Here is a 20,293-nt window from a genome sequence, read left to right as displayed (position 1 = left end):
AGAAGGTTGAGAACCACTGGCTTAGAGGAACAAATCAAGGCAGCCTTCTGTTGGGTGTGGTGTTGGCCCTTGGGAGAGGAATGAGCTGCTTGCCGCCTTCTAGCTTGGCAGTACACTGTCAGAGACCCTGACAGGAGGCTCTGAGAGAGTCGAACCAAATGTCCCAGTGGACGTGTGCTTGGCAAGCCAGTGCCAGCAGGAGGATCAGATCAAGGCAGTCCTCCATTGGGAATGGCACAGGACCTCCAGAGGCGTGCAGGTGCATCCTCCTCCTAGCTCTGTAGTTGCCCACTGCATGAGACCCTGACAAACGAGTCTTCTGTTGGGGGTGGTGCCTGCCTACCCTGTGATAGGGGGAAAAGATTGGTCCTTGTTCCAACACCACTCAGTTTAGTGATCCTCTGAGACTCTGTCTATAGTTTCTTCAGTAAAAGAGCACACCTCAGCCAACAGTCCTTTATTCCTGACTTGAGCTTGGCAGGGTGGTGTTGCCAGTATTTGGAGGATGGGGCTAGGTCACTTTCTCCAGCTGGTACTGTTAAGAGTAGAAGTGCTTGACCCTGGATGATGGCACTTAAGGGCAGTGTGGGATGTTTACTCATGACCTGGACCTCAGTAGCTGACCTCCCAGATCTCTGGAGATATGCCATCCAGAACTTCTCTTTATGGCTTCCATATGCCCTGAGTCTCCTTCCCTCTGTTAGAGCTCTGGATGAGTTCCCAAGAGCAAGCTCCTGTGCATTGGCCCTTTAGGAGAGCACCCAGGATTCTAACAGACTCCCTCCTCTTTCCAGCGAACAAAGTTCCCACTTATTTTTGCTACCAGATGCTATGCAGACTCTTCTTTGATTTTATAAATCAGAGCTATCTTATTATAAAATACTTCCCTTGCAATGTCTACTACATATTCTCCTACTATTGTCTAGTCTGAGTGTTCAGTGCTTTTACATGGTTGCGCAGTCTCTTGTATCAAATGCCTTGACTTTTCTTGAAAATTGCCTACTTTCTTACATCTTTGGAATCTGCACATGCTGTATATGCTCTCTGCCTATCTTATCTATTTGAGAAATATCTTCAAGACTAGACTCTAGGGGAGAAGGGTAAAAAAAAAACACACACACACAAAAAACAGGACTAGACTCTAGTCTCCTTAGGCAAAATTATATGCTCCTCCTCCTCTGATTCCTGAGCCCTCTATATTTTATTAGAGTATTAGTCACATTGTTTTATTATAACTGTCTATTTGTCTATCTAGCTCCTTTAGGGTTGCCTCATTTTTCTTTGTTTCCCCACTATCTGACATGCTAGATACTTAAGTATTCGCTAAATAAAAGAATAGTGCTCTCCTTTAGAAGTATCAGCACTTGGTTTATTCCAACTTCTTCATTCAACATCTAAGGAGACACCAATTCAGAATAAGGTTGTGACTTACATAAAGTTATATGCATTAGTGACACAGCTTCGACCCACATCTAGTCCTTGTGATTCTCATTTCAGCATTGTTCTAATTTGCCAGTATGACCATCTACACTGCTTTCTTCTTATGGTCTAGTTGAGATTAATGGCACTGAGGGAATTTAAATTTTTGATGGCAAGAAGTGAATGGAATGTGTTATAAAAGGCAGGGTCATTTTGGGACTGGAACCTTTAAAATAGTACCTGGGATCCAAGGATAAGACTGGATTTCCAAGTCCCATGAAACTGTGCTAAAGTGTGTGTGTGTGTTGTGTGTGCGTGCACGTGTTAGCATGCTTGGTTATTTAGTTGTGATTCCGCAGCTTTTGTCAGATTCTTAAATCTCTGTGACTTTTCAAAAGATAAGGCTCCTTTTAAGGGAAAGGAGCCTTGGGAATGGTGCCCCAATAGAGACTATGTGACTAAAATCATATTGTTCTGCCTTTGACATACATTCCTGTAGGTTATTGATACTTATAATTAAGAAAATTCAGATAGTTGCATTTGTGCCCTAGTCTTTTTGGCTTGCCTCTTGTTTAATATCTTGATTTTAACAGAATCTCCAACAAATTGTGTGTGTGTGTGTGTGTGTGTGTTTGCTTCTCCCAGATCATTATTGTCCACAGAATTCCCTGTTTGCGGTTGGAGAATTATTGTCTTGCAGTCTCCTGCTGTCCTGCCTCCCTGCCTGTTCCCTTTGTTCTCTTATTCTGCTCATTCTCTTCCAGAAAGTAAACTAGCTATATGGACAGATAAGATCTAGAAAAGCAAGATTATAATTAACGTAAGTGTGTTCTTCACTTTATCAAATAAGTATATATATGATTTGTTTCTCCTGGAAATTCCTATCTAGATTCTCTATGCTCTGTTCCCTGTGGTAGTTCCACTGAATGCTCCATTAAAGTCGTTATTTCTTTTTGGTGAAGCTGTTAGGGGCAGAGAATATTTAAACCAACTAGTAAATTAGGACTTTTGATAATACCCTTCATTACTTTGGATAATAGTGACTAGCCATATGCTAAGTCAGTTAGCCTAGAAGATTTAAAACATAGCAGTTGAGAAGGACATACAATTCAGCAGACTAATTTTGAAGATTATAACTTCAGATTCTACTATTTTGAGTAAAATACTAAACTTTCTGTCCCATTGTTACTTAGAATGATGTTCTAACTTGTCAGGCATTGTGTGAAATTGCTATTAAGAATGAATATTATTTTATTATTTTTGTAGTGCTATTTTAAATATTTAATGTAGTGTTAATGTTCTATTTATAGTAGAGTAATAGTAATGGTTATAGATTGTAAATACCTTTTGAGACCTTTAAAATGAAATCTGTGAAAGAGAGAAGTGTCCATGTATATAAAATCCTCCAAAATTTACCGTGTGACTTTAGGGGTTTTATAGGCCCCTAAAGACTGTTCGAGGTTGATGACCTATGGAAAGAAGTCCTGGTCAAGAAACTGATTTAAGATTAGATACTTTTACCTATGGATTTCTGGTATCTTTTCAAATGTGATAGTTTCATGTCTTCTTTAACAATCCAGTGTATCTGATTTAATATACTCTTCATTCTGTCAGTTTCATTTGGTTCATGTCACTCATTTGTAACTTTAATTGGAACTGCTTTCATTCCTCTGCAGAAAAATCTCATACTGAATTATTTTATTTCTTTTTTCACTGTATTTGAACAGTTTCATACTCTGAAAGCTATCAGTTCCTCTTATTAGTTTACTTAATAGTACTTCTAGGAATTCCTTAAGTGGGTTGGAGTAAGGTCGTATGGCTCCTAGAGTGTGTACCACTCTGTTCCTAGTCAAGGGATGGTACGCTGGGGTAACCTTAGAAAATTGTAGTCACTCCATGATGATAGGAATTGCTTCTGTGATGATTTATGTTTTAACCAGTGAAGTTACTAAACAGGTTCACATTTCAAATCTGAAATTTTTTATTTTTTAAATACATTTTATTGATTTTTCTACAGAGAGGAAGGGAGAGGGATAGAGAGTTAGAAACATCGATGAGTGAGAAACATCGATCAGCTGCCTCCTGCACACCCCCTACTGGGGATGTGCCCGCAACCAAGGTGCATGCTCTTGGCCGGAATCGAACCTGGGACCTTCAGTCCTCAGGCTGACACTCTATCCACTGAGCCAAACCGGTTCAGGCTGAAAGTTTTTATTTTTTAAATCTCTGTTGCTGTAACTTAATTTCCATCATTGTTAGGGTGAAATAGTTATTTCATAATATTTTATTAAATAATATTTTTGAACTTGGTACATATCTTTGTTCTATATAGTGCACAAAAAACTTTATGTCCTTGTTGTACTGTGGAATGCTCTGCCTTGAACTGTTGTGATGGAACAACTAATAAGAATTAGGAAATTGGAAAAGAGCAATCTATTAATTTTTAATAAAATAAGAAAAAACAAGGACTTTAAGATAATCCCAAATCGATAGATTTTCTATTTATGGGAGAACATACCTAAATTTATTTTTTTGTATATAAGGTCCCTAAGTGAATCCTGAAAGTAAAGCATTCACTTTTATTATTATTATTTCTTTATTTTTATTTATTAACTAGGAGCCCAGCACGCAATTCGAAATTGCAGGGCGCCACCCACCCTTGAGTCGCAGGGCCGGCCCTGCCTCGCTTCCTGGGCCCCGCAGCAGCTATGGCTGCTGCCGATCAGGCCCTCCCCCAGCGCAGGCGCGCTGAGTCCCCTGCCCCCTGCCGCCCAGCCCTCGACGCTGCACACGCACCCTCCTCCTGTCCAGTCAACCTGTTACAGTGTCCCAGTTAATTAGCATATTTCTCTATTATATATATAGATTTCAGAGAGAGAGAGAGAGAGAGAGAGAGAAACATCATGCATGAGAAACATCGATTGTTTGTTTCCCGAATGCACTGCAGCCAGATTGAACCCACAATCTGTGTATGTGCCCTGACCAGGAATCAAATGGGCCACCTTTTTGGTGCACTGGATGATGCTCCAACCAACTGAGCCACTCCAGCGAGGGCATTATTCACTTTCTTTTATTAGTCAAATGTTTGTGCATATACTCCATCTAAAAATATTGTGGAGGGACAATCAAGTATGAAGCTAAATATCCTGTATACTTCAAAAACTATTATTTTAGATTACAGGCCCAATGCACACAATTCGTGCAAGGGGCTCGGCCCTCGCAGCCCTGGCTCCGTCTGGAAGGACATCTGGAAGGTCGTTAGGCTGTCGGGTCTAATTAGCATATTACCCCTTTATTATTATAGATTTGTTCAGGCTTAGTTATGGCCTTTCACTGGTTGGGAGATAAGATTCCTGATGGAATAAGTTCCTTTCTTTGAGGAAGAGAGTTTAACAAGAATAATACACTAATCTTGATTGAGCTCCTACTTTGTATTAGGTACATGCTATATACTTTATGTGGATTATCTAAGAGGTGGCTACAAATGAGAACCCTGAGATTCAGTTTTTCAAGTTTATACTGCAGTCAAGTGGTATGTCTAGGTAGGAAGCCAGTACTTAATTTTAGAGTCTGTTTTTGTTGTTGTTTTATCCTCACCTGAGGATATTCTTTTTATTGAAGAGAGAGAGAGAGAGAGAGAGAGAGAGAGAGAGAGAGAGAGAAACATCAATGTGAGAGAGAAACATCAATCCGCTGCCACGCACCCTGATGGGATCAAACCCACAACCTAGGTATGTGCCTTAACCAGGAATTGAGCCCCCATCATTTTGGTGTGTGGAACGATGCTCCAACCAACTGAGCCACCCAGTCAGGGCAAACATTAGAGTCGGTGTTTTGAGAAATAAATAAGTAAATAATTTGGTTAGGATTATGAGAACATGGCAAAAATGAAACCAGTACAGAAGGGTATATAGTGGAAAAGTAAGTCACTGTCTCTGTTCTCCCTAGTTCCTTTTCTACAGGCAATCACTATAACCAGTTTTCTTGTCTGTCTTCCCAGAGATACTTTATACACATATAAGCTGTCTCCTGCTTGTCTCCCTTTCTCCTCCTTCTACCTAGCCCACCCCTAGTTTTGCACCTTGTGTTCATTTTAACAGTTAAATAGAATTCATTATTAAACCACTCGTTATAATGGATATGTAGGTTATTTTTTTATATCCATTAGCAATTATAAACAATGCTGTAATGAATAACCTTCCAAAGAAGTTGTAATGTACATATACTTCCATTAGTAATTTAAGAAAGTGCCTGTTTTTCTATTCCTCTATCTATTCAGGTTTTTTTTATAATTTTTTTCTTTATTGACTAAGGTATTCCATATGTGTCCTTATCCCCCTATTGCTGGACAATATGGTAATTCTGTGTGTAGCTTTTTGAGGAACTGCTAAACTGTTTTCCTTAGTGGCTGCAACATTTTACATTCCAACCAACAATGTGTAAGGATTTCTATTTCATCACATCCTCACTAACATTTGTTACTTTCCATTTTTAAAATTATAGTCATGTTAGTAGGTATGAATTGTCTCTCATTGTGGTTTAGATTTGTATTTCCCTAATGACTAAGGATGTTGAGCACCTTTTTCATGTGCTTATTGACCATTTGTATATCTTTGGGGAAATGTCTGTTCAAGTCATTTGTCTTTTTTTTTCTTCAATTAAGACTTTTTTTTTTTGAGCAATTATAGGTTCACAGCAAAATTGAGGGGAAGATACAGAGATTTCCCTGCCTCTACACATGCATAACCTCCCCCATTATCAGAATCCCCCCACCAGAGTGGTACATTTGTTAAAATTGATGAACCTACATTGACATATTATAATCACTCAAAGCACATAATTTACTTTAGGGTTCTCTCTTGGTGGCATACATTCTGTAGGTTCGGACAATGTACACATATCCATCATTTTGCCATCATACAGAGTATTTTCACTGCCCTAAAAATCCTCTGTAATATGCCTATTAATTCCTCCCTCCCACCCCCAAATCCTGGCAACTGATCTTTTAATTGTCTTCATGTATTTGCCTTTTCCAGAATGTCATATAGTTGGAATCATACAGTATGTAGCCTTTCACATTGGCTTATTTTACTTAGTAATATGCATTTAAGGTTCTTTAATATCTGCATGGCTTGATAGTTTATTTCTTTTTAGCACTGAACAATATTTTGTCTGCATGTACCACAGACTATTTATCCATTCCTCTACTGAAGGTTACCTTGGTTACTTCCAAGCTTGGGCAGTTATTAATACAGCTGCTATAAACATCCGTGTGCAGGTTTTTGTGTGGACATAACTTTTCAGCTCCTTTGGGTAAATACCAAGGAGCACGATTGCTGGATTATATGGTAAGAGTATGTTTAGTTTTGTAAGAAACCACCAAACTGTCTTCCAAAGTGGCTGTAACATTTTACATTACCACCAGCAATGAATGAGAGTTACTATTATTCCTCATTCTTGTCAGTAGTGGGTGTTGTCAGTATTCTGGATTTTGGTCATTCTAATAAGTGTCTTTGCCTATTTTTTATTCATTGTCCTTTTTTTGAATTGTAGAAGTTCTTTATTCTGGTTATTAATGGTTTGTTAGATATATGATATGCAAATATTTTCCCCCCAATATGTGGGTTATCTTTTCACTCTATAGTGTCATTTGATGTGCAAAAATCCTTAATTTTGATGAAGTTTAATTTATTTTTCTTGTGTCATCTGTGCTTTTGGTGTCATAATTTAAGAAACCATTGCTGCCCTGGCCAGTTTGGCTCAGTGAATAGAGCGTCAGCCTGTGGACTGAAGGGTCCCGGGTTTAATTCCAGTCAAGAGCACATGCCTGGGTTATGGGCTCCATCCCCAGTGTGGGGCGGGCAGGAGGCAGCTGATCAATGATTCTCTCTCATCATTGATGTTTCTATCTCTCTCTCCCTTCCTCTCTGAAATCAATTTAAAAAAAAAAAAAGCAACCATTGCCAAATCCAAGGTCATGGTCTATTTTTTTGTTGTTGCCTGTGCTTTTAGTGTCTTAATTTGAGAAATCATTGCCAAATCCAAGATCATGAAAACTTTTAAACCCTGTGTTTTTTTAAAGAGTTTTATAGTTTCAGGTCTTACATTTAGGTCTTTGATCCATTTTTAGTTAGTTTTTGTGTATGGTTTATGGTAAAGATCCAACTTCATTCCACCAGAAACCTAAAGTAGTATTACACTTAGTGGTTAAACCTTAGAAGCAATGCATTCAAAATTGGGGGTGGGGGGAGGGGTGGGAGATATTTCCATTGATTATGAATAGGAGATCCTAACCAGTGGAATTAGAATTTATAAAAAAAGAAGAAACAAAAGGTATGAAGAAATATGAAGTATAAGGGAGGGACAGAATTATACTACTGATACGGAGAAATTCAGAGCCAGCTACAAAATACTAGAGAGCTCAGCAAGATTGCTGAATGTGACAGTAGCATTTAAGAAGTCAACAGCAACAGTTGTAAAGTGTGTGTACAGTGTGTATGTTTCTGTTTTTCTGTGTGGCAAAATGCATTTTCCAAAATGGCTGTACCAACATATTTTGTATCACACGTGCTCTTTGCACAATGTGACTGAGATTTCTCCAATTGAGAGTGGATCTGTATTCCCTTCTCTTGCATCTTGGAAGGCACAATGAATAAAAACATGAACTAAAAAGTTAACTGTTTTAGAGCTGGTAGTGGTCGGGCAGGCAAGGGAACCCAGAGTAAGGATGTTCATCAAGAAATTACTTGAATAATTTATTTGTGTTTAATTTCTAGAACTATCTGGTGTCTGACTTTTAAAATGCTTTTTCTCACATGTGTTAGTGTGGAAAAAAAAGGCCCAAATTAAATTTTGCTGTTAATGCATACTTTTTTTTGGTATGTTTCTGTTTTTACCTGAATTCTTAGAATTATCCTATATAATAAAAGGCTAATATGCAAACTGATCAAACTAGGGGGGCAGACGTTCAACACAGGAGCTGCCCCCTGGTGGTCAGTGCACTCCCACAGGGGGAGTGCCGCTCAGCCAGAAGCTGGGCTCATAGCTGGCGAGTGCAGCGGTGGTGGCAGGAGCCTCTCCCGCCTCCATGGTAGTGCTGATGCCTGACTGCCCATGGGGAGCAGGCCTAAGCCGTCAGTAGGACAACCCTCAAGGGCTCCCAGACTGCGAGAGGGCACAGGCTGGGTGGGCTGAGCACCCCCCTCGTGCACGAATTTCATGTACCAGGCTTCTAGTATTTCATATGAAAGAAAAGAACTGATGTTGAATACAAGTAGCTGCCCCTAATGCAGGCATAACCTTACAGAATTTCTTCCATAGTAGAATACAGAAAACCACAAGGGTCCTAAAATGTGCCTCAGGCCTAGTGGTTGTTGCTAATCATTTATGGCTCCAGAAATAAAATTTGAGGCTATTTCTGGACTCAAAATAAAGTTAAAGTTGTATGACATGAAGATAAAAAATAGTTTACAATTTTAAGATAGAAACTTTGAAATATAGATAGATAATATTAAGAGAGTTTAGTCAGAAATTTGAATATCATGTAATCTTAGGTACCTCAGTGCATTAATTCTGTGTGACATAAAATGTTTAATGTTGCCTTATAGGTGTTGAATATAGCATGACAGTAAATAAATATATCAAGAGCAAAGACTTTGGTGCCTGAAGGACCTTGGTTCAGTCCTTGGGTCTGCCACTTACTAGCTTTGGGACCCTTAGTGGGTCGTTTAACCTCTCAAATCATCCCTTGCATTGGTATTGTGAGAATTGAATGAGATAATGTATATAGTGAGTTTTGCATAGTACTTGGCATATTACAAGTGTTCAATAAGTGTTATTTTGTCCTGGCTGGGAAAGTATCTGTTTTGCTATATAAAATTTAAGAAGAATATTAAAATATATTTTTGTTATTTTAAGGAAATTCGAAATGAGTCCCATGACTATCCTCATAGAGTGGCCAAGTTTCCAGAAAACAGAAATCGAAACAGATACAGAGATGTAAGCCCATGTAAGTATCTGTGGGTTTCTGTGCATATTTATGTTTGTTGGTTTGTTTCAGGAGGCAGGAACCAGTGAAAAAGAAGGTTTGGTCAGGGTTGATAAGTACAGTAATTTTTAAGATATATATATTTTTATTGATTTTTAAAGAAAGAGGAAGGGAGAGGGATAGAGAGATTAGAAACATCAATGAGAGACATCAATTGGCTGCCTACTGCACACCCCCTACTGGGGATTGAGCCTGCAACCCCACCATGTGCACTGACCAGGAATCAAACCAGTGACCTCTTAGTCCTGGCTCAACACTGAACCACTGAGCCACACCGGATGGGCAGTAATTTTTTTTTTTTTAATATATTTTATTGATTTTTACAGAGAGGAAGGGAGAGAGAGAGTTAGAAACATCAATGAGAGAGAAACATCGATCAGCTGCCTCCTGCACATCTCCCACTGGGGATGTGCCCGCAACCCATGTACATGCCCTTGACCGGAATTGAACCTGGGACCCTTCAGTCCGCAGGCCGATGCTCTATCCACTGAGCCAAACCGGTTTCGGCAAGTAATTTTTTTAATATTAACATAATACATGTTCTTAGAGGGAAAATTGCCCATAATTATTTCATCCACACAGCCACAATTATTTTGATGTATCTCCTACCAATCTTTTTTTCTTAAGCATAATTTTTCTTTCTTTAAAATAATTGTAACCTTATTGTGTGTATGTGTATACACATGTATACTTCCTTTTCATATTATTTCGTATACTTTATTGGTATTACTTAAAATATTTATTGGTGTAGTTTCTTTCCCCTCAAACTACAAAAGTAGTGTATATTTTTTGTGGAAAACTTTTAAAACAACTGCCCTGGTCAGGATGTGTGCAGGAGGCAACCAATTGATATGTCTCTCTCTCTGTGGGGGGCTGGCGGGGGGTCAGTGCCTCTAACTTCAGCATTCTTCCAGGGTTACCTGCATTTATAACTACAGTTATCAAGATAAGGTGTTGGTAGAAGAATAGAAGCGTAGATTGGTTAAACAGAATAGAGAACCCAAAAATAAGACTCATAATTTGGTGAACTGATTTTTGGCAGGTGCCAAGCAATTTAATTGAAGGATAATCTTTTCAACAGTTGGTACTGGAGTATTTGGACATCTAGAGGGGAAAAATGAATCTCACACCATAAGAATTAACTTAAAAGTGCCTGGCCAGTGTTGCTCAGTGGTTGAGCATCAACCCATGTACCAGGATGTCATTGGTTCGATTCCTGGTCAGGGCACCTGCCTAGGTTATAGTCTCGATCCCTGGTGGGGACCGTGTAGGCGGTAGCCGATCTATGTTGATGTTCCTCTCTCATCTGTTGATGTTTATCTCTCATCGATGTTCTGTCTCTCTCCCTCTTCTTTCCTCTCTCTCTAAAAATAAATAAAAACATTTTAAAGTTGGTCGTAAACTGTAAAGTATAGGGGTGGGCAAAAGTAGGTTTGCAGTTGTACAAATAATTAAGCAGTCATATAAGAAACTCTGTGTTCCACATACTCACAACTATAAACCTACTTTTGCCTATCCCTGGATAAAACTTACATATTTTTATTGATTTCAGAAAGAAAGGGATAGAAAGATAGAAACATCAGTGATGAGAGAGAATCATTGATCTTCTGCTTCCTGCATACCCGACACTGGGGACTGAGCCTATACCTGGGCAAATGCTCTGACTGGGAATTGAACTGTGACTCCTGGTTCATATGTCTACACTCAACCACGGAGCCAGACCAGCTGGGCCCCTGTATAAAACGTTTTGAAGAAAATAGAAAATTCAGGACCTAACGCCAGGTGGAGTTCTTAACATGATACCAAAAGCACAATCCAGAAAAGAAAGAGATCAATAAATTGGACTAAGCCCAAATTAAAACCTTTGGTCTGTGAAAGACCTTTTAAGAGGACAAAAGACAATGATAGACTGGGAGACAATATTTATAAACCACCAGGAACTCATATCTAGACTATATACAGAGCTCTCAAAATTGAACAATTAAAAACAGTCAAGCCCTAACCGGTTTGGCTCAGTGGATAGAGCGTTAGCCTGCGGACTGAAGGGTTCCGGGTTCGATTCCAGTCAAGGGTATGTACCTTGGTTGCGGGCACATCCCCAGTAGGAGGTGTGCAGGAGGCAGCTTATCAATGTTTCTCTCTCATCGATGTTTCTAACTCTGTATCCCTCTCCCTCTCCCTTCCTCTCTGTAAAAAATCAATAAAATATATTTTAAAAAAACAAAACAGTCAATTAGGAAATGGGTAAAAGATTATGAATACAGATGGTAGATAAGCACATAAGCATGTGAAAAACATTATTAAGGAAATACTCCTTTTTTTTAAAATAAATCTTTATTGTTCAGATTATTACAGTTGTTCCTCTTTTTTCTTTTCTTTTTTTAAAATTAAATCTTTATTGTTCAGATTATTACAGTTGTTCCTCTTTTTTCCCCCCATAGCTCCCCTCCACCCAGTTCCCACCCCACCCTCTGCCCTTACCCCTCCACGGTCCTCATCCATAGGTGTACGATTTTTTTTTTTTAATTTTTTTTTATTGATTTTATTATTATTTTTAAATATATTTTATTGATTTTTTACAGAGAGGAAGGAGAGAGATAGAGAGTTAGAAACATCGGTGAGAGAGAAACATCGGATCAGCTGCCTCCTGCACATCTCCCACTGGGGATGTGCCCGCAACCCAGGTACATGCCCTTGACCGGAATCGAACCTGGGACCTTTCAGTCCGCAGGCTGATGCTCTATCCACTGAGCCAAACCGGTTTCGGCAGGTGTACGATTTTTGTCCAGTCGCTTCCCACACCCCCCATACACCTTTCCCCCCTGAGAATTGTCAGTCCCCTCCCTTTCTATGCCCCTGATTCTATTATATTCACCAGTTTACTCTGTTCATCAGATTTTCTATTCACTTGATTTTTAGATTCATTTGTTGATAGATATGTATTTGTTGTTCATAATTTTTATCTTTACCTTTTTCTTCTTCCTTTTCTTAAAGAATACCTTTCAGCATTTTATATAATACTGGTTTGGTGGTGATGAACTCCTTTAGCTTTTTCTTATCAGTGAAGCTCTTTATCTGACCTTCAATTCTGAATGATAGCTTTGCTGGATAAAGTAATCTTGGTTGTAGGTTCTTGCTATTCATCACTTTGAATATTTCTTGCCACTCCCTTCTGGCCTGCATAGTTTCTGTTGAGAAATCAGCTGACAGTCGTATGGGTACTCCCATGTAGGTAACTGACTGTCTTTCTCTTGCTACTTTTAAGATTCTCTCTTTGTCTTTTGCCCTTGGCATTTTATTGTAAGTCTATTTCTTTCACCAGGTGGGGGAAGTTTTCTGTCATTATTTCTTCAAATAGGTTTTCAATATCTTGCTCTCCTCCTCTTCTGGCACCCCTATAATTCGGATGTTGGGACGCTTCAAGTTGTCCCAGAGGCTCCTTAAACTATCTTGATATTTTTGGATTCTTTTTTCTTTTTGCTTTTCCGGTTGGGTGTTTTTTACTTCTTCGTATTTCAAATCTTTGACTTGATTCTTGGGATCCTCTTGTCTGCTGTTGGATCTCTGTATATTATTCTTTTTTTTTTTTTTTTTTATTTTATTGATTTTTCACAGAGAGGAAGGGAGAGAGATAGAGAGCCAGAAACATCGATGAGAGAGAAACATCGATCAGCTGCCTCCTGCACATCCCCTACTGGGGACGTGCCTGCAACCCAGGTACATGCCCTTGACCGGAATCGAACCCGGGACCCTTCAGTCCGCAGGCCAACGCTCCATCCACTGAGCCAAACCGGTCCCGGCTGTATATTATTCTTTATTTCAGTCAGTGTATGCTTAATTTCTGGTTGGTCCTTTTTCATATCCTTGAGGGTCTCACTAAATTTGTCGGCGGTTTCTAGAAAATTCTTAAAAAACCTTATAACCGTGGTTTTGAACTCTATATCCAGTAGTTTGCTTTCCTCCATTTCTGTCATTTGTGATCTGTTTCTTTGTCTCCGCATTTTTTATGCTTCCCTGTGTTGATAGAGTGGCTTTCTGTGCTAGGTGTCCTATAGGGACCAGTGGCTCAGTCTCCCCAATTACCTGGGGTGGACATTCTTGGTGCACCCCTTTGTGGGCTGTGTGCACAGTCTTGTTGTAGTTAAGCCTTGATTGTTGTAGGTATCACTGGGAGGAATTGACCTCCAGGCCAATTGGCTGTGAGAATCAGCTGTGTCTACAGTGGGAGAACTTCTGTTCTGAAGACACGCTTATGGGGCAAGACTTGCTTCAGTGGGGCTTTGGTGCTCACTGAGTCTTCTCCGAGTGTGTCCCTTATGGATCTGAGGAGTTGTAATCTGGATGGTCCCAATCTGACCACTGGGTACACAGGCTCTTGGATCTCTAAGGAGGTGCTAATTTAGCCTCTTCCTGAGGTTATCCAGCAGGAGCTATGGAGAGATCTGCAGATTCCTCTTCCTTGTTTGGGTTTTGGGAGGTGCCCAGATGAGGCCCAGCTGTGAAGCAGTGCAAGCTGCTGTGGGGCATTGGGCCTTCTTTTGGATGTTCTGGGTCTTTCTGACCCAGCTGCAGTTTGTTAGGTAATTTTAGATCTCAAAGGGCCAACCCATTCATATGCAAAACCCTCAGCGCACAGCTTGGGTGGGGCGGGGTCTCAGGGAATCAACAGGGCGGAGCAAACAGCTATGGCTGATCCTCAGTCCTGCCCTAAGAGGTCCCGGGTCTCAGTGTCCTGGTAATTGCTGCAAGCACCTCTGAGAGAAAGCTGCCCTCAAGTTCCGCCCGCTGCCAGACAGTCCAGTTTCTCCCTGTATGAGTCTGGGTCCCCAGAGACTCGCCCGGAACTGGAGTCAGGGCCGTTGGGAGCTTGTGCTTCGCTCCCGATTGCAAAAGGCACCGGCGTCCTCCGTTGCCAGCCCCTTTCCGCGTGCGTGCTCGAGCCTCCGTACCTCTGCACTTTACTTCCGCACCTCCTCTGAGTCTCAGTGTGCTTTTCTCTTTCCTTCTAGTTGTAGAATTTCCACTCAGCCAGCCTTGCTGTGGTTCTGGATGATGTTTGTTTTGTCTTTTAGTTGTATTTTTGAAGTGGTTGTGCGAGGCAGCAATTTCAGGTGTTTTCCTATGCCGCCATCTTGGTGTCTCCTCTAAGGAAAAATTCTTGACCTTTAGGGAAATGCAAATTAAAGCCTTGGCAATGAGAGATCACTACACACCTTCTAGAATAGCGAAAAGTAATGGGACTACAATATTCATACAAGGATCTGAGAAAGCAGAGAAACTGGATCTCATGCAAGGCTAGTCAGAACATAAAATGGTGTGGCCTCTCTGGAAAATAGTTTGGCAGTGTCTTAAAAACTAAACATAGATTTACCTTATATAACCCAACAATTGCACTCACGGACATTTTTTATTTTTGAAAAAGAGAGAGCAACATTTATAGACTGCCTCTTGCATGCCCTCCACATGACAGTGGATTGAGCCTGCAACCTGGGTATGTGCCCCAACCTGGAATCGAACCAGTGATATCTCCATGCATGGGTTGACATTCAGCTGAGCCACACCAGCCAGGGCTCACTCCTGGATGTTTATCACAGTGAATTGCAATATTATGTCTACACAGAAAGCATACAGATTTATTTGTAATAGCCCCAAATTGGAGACAATTCAGATGTCCTTCAGTGGGCAAGAGGTTAACAAACTGGTATATTCATAACATAGGCTACCACTCAGCGATCAGTGAATGAACTATTGATACATGCAACAACTTGGATAGATCTCAGAGGACTCATGCTGAGTAAAAACATCCAATCTCAAATGCTTACATACTATGTGATTCATTCCTATGCCATTTTTGAAATTATAAAATTGTAGAGATGGAGAACATGATTATAAAGGGGTTGCACAGAGGATCTTTGTGGTGATAAAACGTGGACTTGATTGTGGTGGTTACAGAGTCTACATACTAGTATGTGATAAAATTGCAACAACTGCACACACACAAATGAGTGCCTGTAAAAAAGAATATTGGAATAAGGTCTATGGGTTTTACTAGAGGCTTTCTAGGTTTCTGAATTTGATGGGCAAGGGCACTGGGCTAGGTAATGGGATTATATGGTTAACATGACAGGGTCTCTAGCTCCAAAGTAATTAACCCTAACAATGAAGGCTGCAAATGGGTGGAGCCTGCTGCCGCCCCAGGGGCTAAGTGGATCAAAATGTTGCCATAGCAGTAAGCATCTTTTTTAAAAATATATATATTTTATTGATTTTTTACAGAGAGGAAGGGGGAGGGATAGAGAATTAGAAACATCAATGAGAGAGAAACATCAACCAGCTGCCTCCTGCACACCCCCCACTGGGGATGTGCCAGCAACCAACTTACATGCCCTTGATTGGAATCGAACCTGGGACCCTTCAGTCTGCAGGCCCACTCTCTCTCTACTGAGCCAAACCGGTCAGGGCAGTAAGCATCTTTTTCACAGAGGTCCCTAGTGCAGCCCAGCTCATTACTTGGGAAGCTCTGCTGCAGAGCACTTGCACTTGGGACTGGAGGGTGGAGGAACAGTGTGTGCAGGGAAGGTACTTAAAGTCAGGGGAAACCTGGTGCACCTTACAGGACCATCAGATACACTCAGAATTGGGGAGGCGAGAGGTTGGTTGTCTATATATTATAATACATACAGATAGATAATGAAGTAAAAATTTTAAATTCCTGTAAATTTTTAAGATATTATAGGACTTTTCAAGGAGTTTTACACTTGATACCGAGTCAGGTGGTTTTTCCTGAGCAGGTGGTTTCTTTCCCAGGTTCTTGTCTGGGTGGATTTGAAGAATGAAGCCACAGATAAAGGGTGATGGATGAAAAGGGTGGAAATTTGTTGGAAACAAGTACAGACTCCCACGTGGAGAAGGGGTCCCAAAGGGGGACCCACTAAGCTCCTTTTTTCTAAGGTTTCTAAAGGCTGCAGTTCTTTGTTTCTTGATGTTGCCTTCCAGTTGGTAGAATATCAGCTCCAAAGCTCAAAACCCACGCAGTGCCCCCTCTTTCCCTCCCCCTTCAGTGGTAGAATTCTCTATCTCCTCTGAAAATCTGTTTTCCTCTTTCTCCCATTTGTCAGCATTTCTCTGACCTCTGTGAAAGTTTGTTTCCTCTCTCTCCCCATGCCCTGTGGCTTTTCCCTATCTTCTGTGAATGCATGTCTTCCTCTCCCCTTATCCTGTGGCACCTTTTTTTTCTTCTCTGTGAATGTATGCCTTCTGACAGCTCCAAACCTCACCTATGGGCTCCAAGTCTTCCTCCCCCATGGACCCTGTTTATTTCGAAAACTCCCTAAACCTGCCTATTTTACCCCTAAAACTCCTTTCAATACTTTTAGGGTATTAATGAGGGTCAGTCAGTAAAAATAATAGAGGACTGGTCCTTTCTGTTCATTTTATCTTACAGACAGGAAAACTTGAGACCCCAGGAGCCCCAGTTATCACAGGCTGTAGTGCCTAAGGAGCTTGGATACTAATAATGTTTCTCAAGTAGTAGCTTATTCTTTTCAATATAAATCATAGCTGGTCTGTAGTCACATATGCTGGTAGAGCCAGAGTAGATATCAGAATACACATCTTACGGCCCTTTAGCCTTCCCTCACCCATTTTCTTTCATCTGTACCACAGAATTTCAGAATCTATACTAAAAAGTCTTAAAGCTTTCTGCTCTCTCTCTCTCTCTCTCTCTCTCTGCCTGCTGAATTAGTTTACTCTCAAAATCAGTTAACAGTTTCATTTCCTGCTTATGTTTCAGAATGATTTAATAGTGATTTGTCATTCTGACAAAATTCTACCACAGCTTAACATTTGTTATGAAAATTTTCTGAAATTCATTATATAAACAGTGTTTGAACATTTACTAACCTAAATTGTTATGACACTGTACTAGGTACTATGAGAAAATGGAAGTAAAAACCCCTTTTCTCTGATAGTCAAATTTAGGAGGTAAGACTAATGAAATGAGACTAATGCATCAGTACAGGATTTCTCAACTCTCTGAACCTAAATTGCAGGTTGCTGCTCTTCCCTTTGTTCACTGGGCTCAAATCACATTCTTTGTATCCTTCAGACACATCAGATATGTACCCACCTTTCGGCATTCACTTTTCTATGTGTTTGTAACACTCTTAACCAAAATATCCATATGATTGACCTCCAAGTCTTTGCTTAAATGTCACTGTCTCAGTGAGACCACTCTATTTACAATGGCAACCTGCTCACTTCCCCAGCACAACTTGACTATTTTTCTCATAGCATTTATTACTTAGATTTACATAATTGTTTTGCTTATTACTATCTCCCTTTTTAGGAAGGTGAGCCCCACAAGGGTATGAATGGGTCCCAAGTGACTAAAACAGTGCCTGGAACATAGAAGATATTTAATAGATATTTTATCTACATTGTATGGTGTCCATGGACTTTTGGATGTAAGGAAAGTAACATTCTTTCTTTCAACTCCCTCTACCCTCAATTTTTTAGACTCTCTATCTACTAGAGGGAAAGATTCTGAGTTTCTAGGAGAATGGTGAGATGCTTACTGATTATATGAACCTAAAATTTATTTTATACAATCTATCAAAGAGAAAAGTTACCCATGTTCCACACTATATTTATGATACTTTCCAGCTATTCTTTCTACAGAATTTAATCAATTGACATTGTTCTATGAAGTTTAGGAACTTGAAATCATGATGGATTGAAAGAAGTTGAAGTCATCAAAGACAGTTAACCTATTTGGAAAAGATTGAACCTACAGGATGATTCCGAAACAACATATGCTTTACTAGCAAGTCCAGGATGGTGTTTACCTGGGAAATGGTTCATTAGCAATGCTTTTCATTCTCACTGCCACTGCTTGGTTCAGTACTCCACCCTTTGATTAAACTGTTAGTGCATCAGTGTTTTAAGTTGTCTTCCTCCTGTTTCAGTCACTCATAGAATTTTCAGTCAACAAATATATTTTAGGAGCTAGGCAACAGTGACATAAAGATAAAACATCAGTTGTTCAGAACTTTTTACAAGAAAATAATTACATTGTGTCAGTCCTTTAAAAAGAGCTTCATTGAGGTTGCTTGTGCCTGTGGCACAACACATAAGGCCCTCCCTTCAGAGCCTGGCCTCACCATGTTTTGGGACCTCCCTCATCTACCCAGATCTTTAGCCTTCCTGAATTCGCCAATTCTTCATGATCTGGCATTTTCTTTTATTCCTCTTTATGTGTGCTCCTTCTTCTGGAATTCATCCTTTCCTTTACCTATGTAGCAAAGCCTACTCATCTCACCAGGCCTGCTCACTCAGGCAGGCATCAGTTGGTCAGCTTTCTTCCCACAACACAATGCAATAAAGTACTGGGAGTTATTACTTAATATAATTTTTTCTTGTAAAAAGTTCTAAACGAATTATGTTTTTATGTCCCTGTTGCTTGGCTCCTAAAATATATTTGTTGATTGAAAATTCTATGAGTGTTGAAAGTATTAAATGCAAAGAACAGATCATCCTGAATTTGCCTGACCTAACTTACTGCTCAGGGATCCCTTCCTTTCTTCCCAGCCCTGAAACCACCCCCTCCTCAGCCTAGAAGGGACCACCATCTGGGGCCATAGACACATAGGTTAAGGATGGAGTGAGGGGTGTCTCCTGTCACTCTGCTCCCCAGCTTTAGTTTCATAAATGTAGTAATAGGATTTCTTGTGGCTTGGTCTTCAAAGCCTTTTTACTTATCTTATGCATTGGCTTTAATTGGGTTCACAACGAATACCCTGCCCCATGCAGGTAGGCCCAAGTAGGACTCTGGAGGCTGTGTTTGCCATTGTAATGGAGAAGTTTCATAACCAAAGGCAACCTTGCTTTGCTTATTTTCAGATTCCCCCTTGGGGCCAGTGCCTGAGCAGGCTCTGGGGCAGCTGGACAAGGAAGAGAGAGGGGCATAGCTCACACTCTTCCTAGCTTTTCTAAACCAAAGTTCTGCCATACGACTAGCCCAGCCTTGCTATTGGTCTTTTTCTTTCTTATGGATTCTTGTGCTATTGGGGAAGCAGGATTTTCTATATGGGAGCCACTTTTTGGTATAAGGAGTAAGTTGCAGTTTTTCAGGAAGCCCTATTTGGTGTCTTTTCCCTCATTATCTCTTCTCAATCTATGTAAGGGGCTCTGGCCACCATCATCTCCTGTGATGCCAGAGGACTACCACCCAGCTCTTTGGCCAGGGCTGTAATGCCTCCTAGAAGAAGGGAACACTGGCGTTCTCTAGCATGGCCTGAGGTATGGGTGTGCTAGCTTGGTGTGGAGGTCAGGGGCATGTAGGGAGAAATCATTGTCCCTTGGAGCTTGGTAAGGAGGGTCGGCTTAGGGCTTGGAAAGTGCCACTTCTGGCAGGTTTGGGATTTTTCAAGTAAATTTTTGATATTTGGTCTTTTAAAAAAAAAAAAGATTAAGCCATCACAGTGGGGGTTCCATCACAGAGGCTGTATAGAGAAAAGAGAAAATAGGTCATGGGCTGGATCTTCAAGGATGTGAGGTTTGTGTGACATAGATGAAGGTGGAAATCATACCTGAGGTGAAGAACAGGATGAAAGGTGATGCCAAGGAAGAGCTCAGGGTATGAGTATAGGGTGGTAAAAGAACCAACTTGAATGTATCCAAGAGAGGCCATGTAGTATGGGAAATATGTAGTCTCAAGTCAAACAAACTTAGGTTTTCTCCTTTCACTTTATGGTAATTATTCTTGATCTCTGCCATGGTGTAACCTGTTGAGGGTAGTTATGATGAATGTGAATCCTCCATTCTATT

The 20,293-nt window shown here is 40.4% G+C and overlaps 1 protein-coding gene across 3 annotated transcripts in view; it reads left to right on the top strand.

Moving 5' to 3' along the window:
* Window positions 1-20,293, top strand: part of PTPN2 (protein tyrosine phosphatase non-receptor type 2) — a 69,890-nt gene that overhangs the window by 11,621 nt on the left and 37,976 nt on the right. For all 3 annotated transcript variants that reach the window (XR_011472183.1, XM_070420709.1, XM_070420708.1), the window contains exon 2: window positions 9,337-9,427. Coding sequence is in view for 2 of the 3 variants with exons in the window: in XM_070420709.1 (XP_070276810.1) it covers window positions 9,337-9,427 (91 nt within the window). In the remaining variant the exon portion in view is untranslated. The remainder of the gene's footprint in view (window positions 1-9,336; window positions 9,428-20,293) is intronic.

This window comes from Myotis yumanensis, unplaced genomic scaffold (assembly GCF_028538775.1).
Source record: "Myotis yumanensis isolate MYYU_CA2020_CCGP unplaced genomic scaffold, mMyoYum1.0.hap1 SCAF_7, whole genome shotgun sequence".
Lineage (NCBI taxonomy): Eukaryota > Metazoa > Chordata > Mammalia > Chiroptera > Vespertilionidae > Myotis > Myotis yumanensis.
This window is presented reverse-complemented; position numbering and strand designations above follow the sequence as displayed.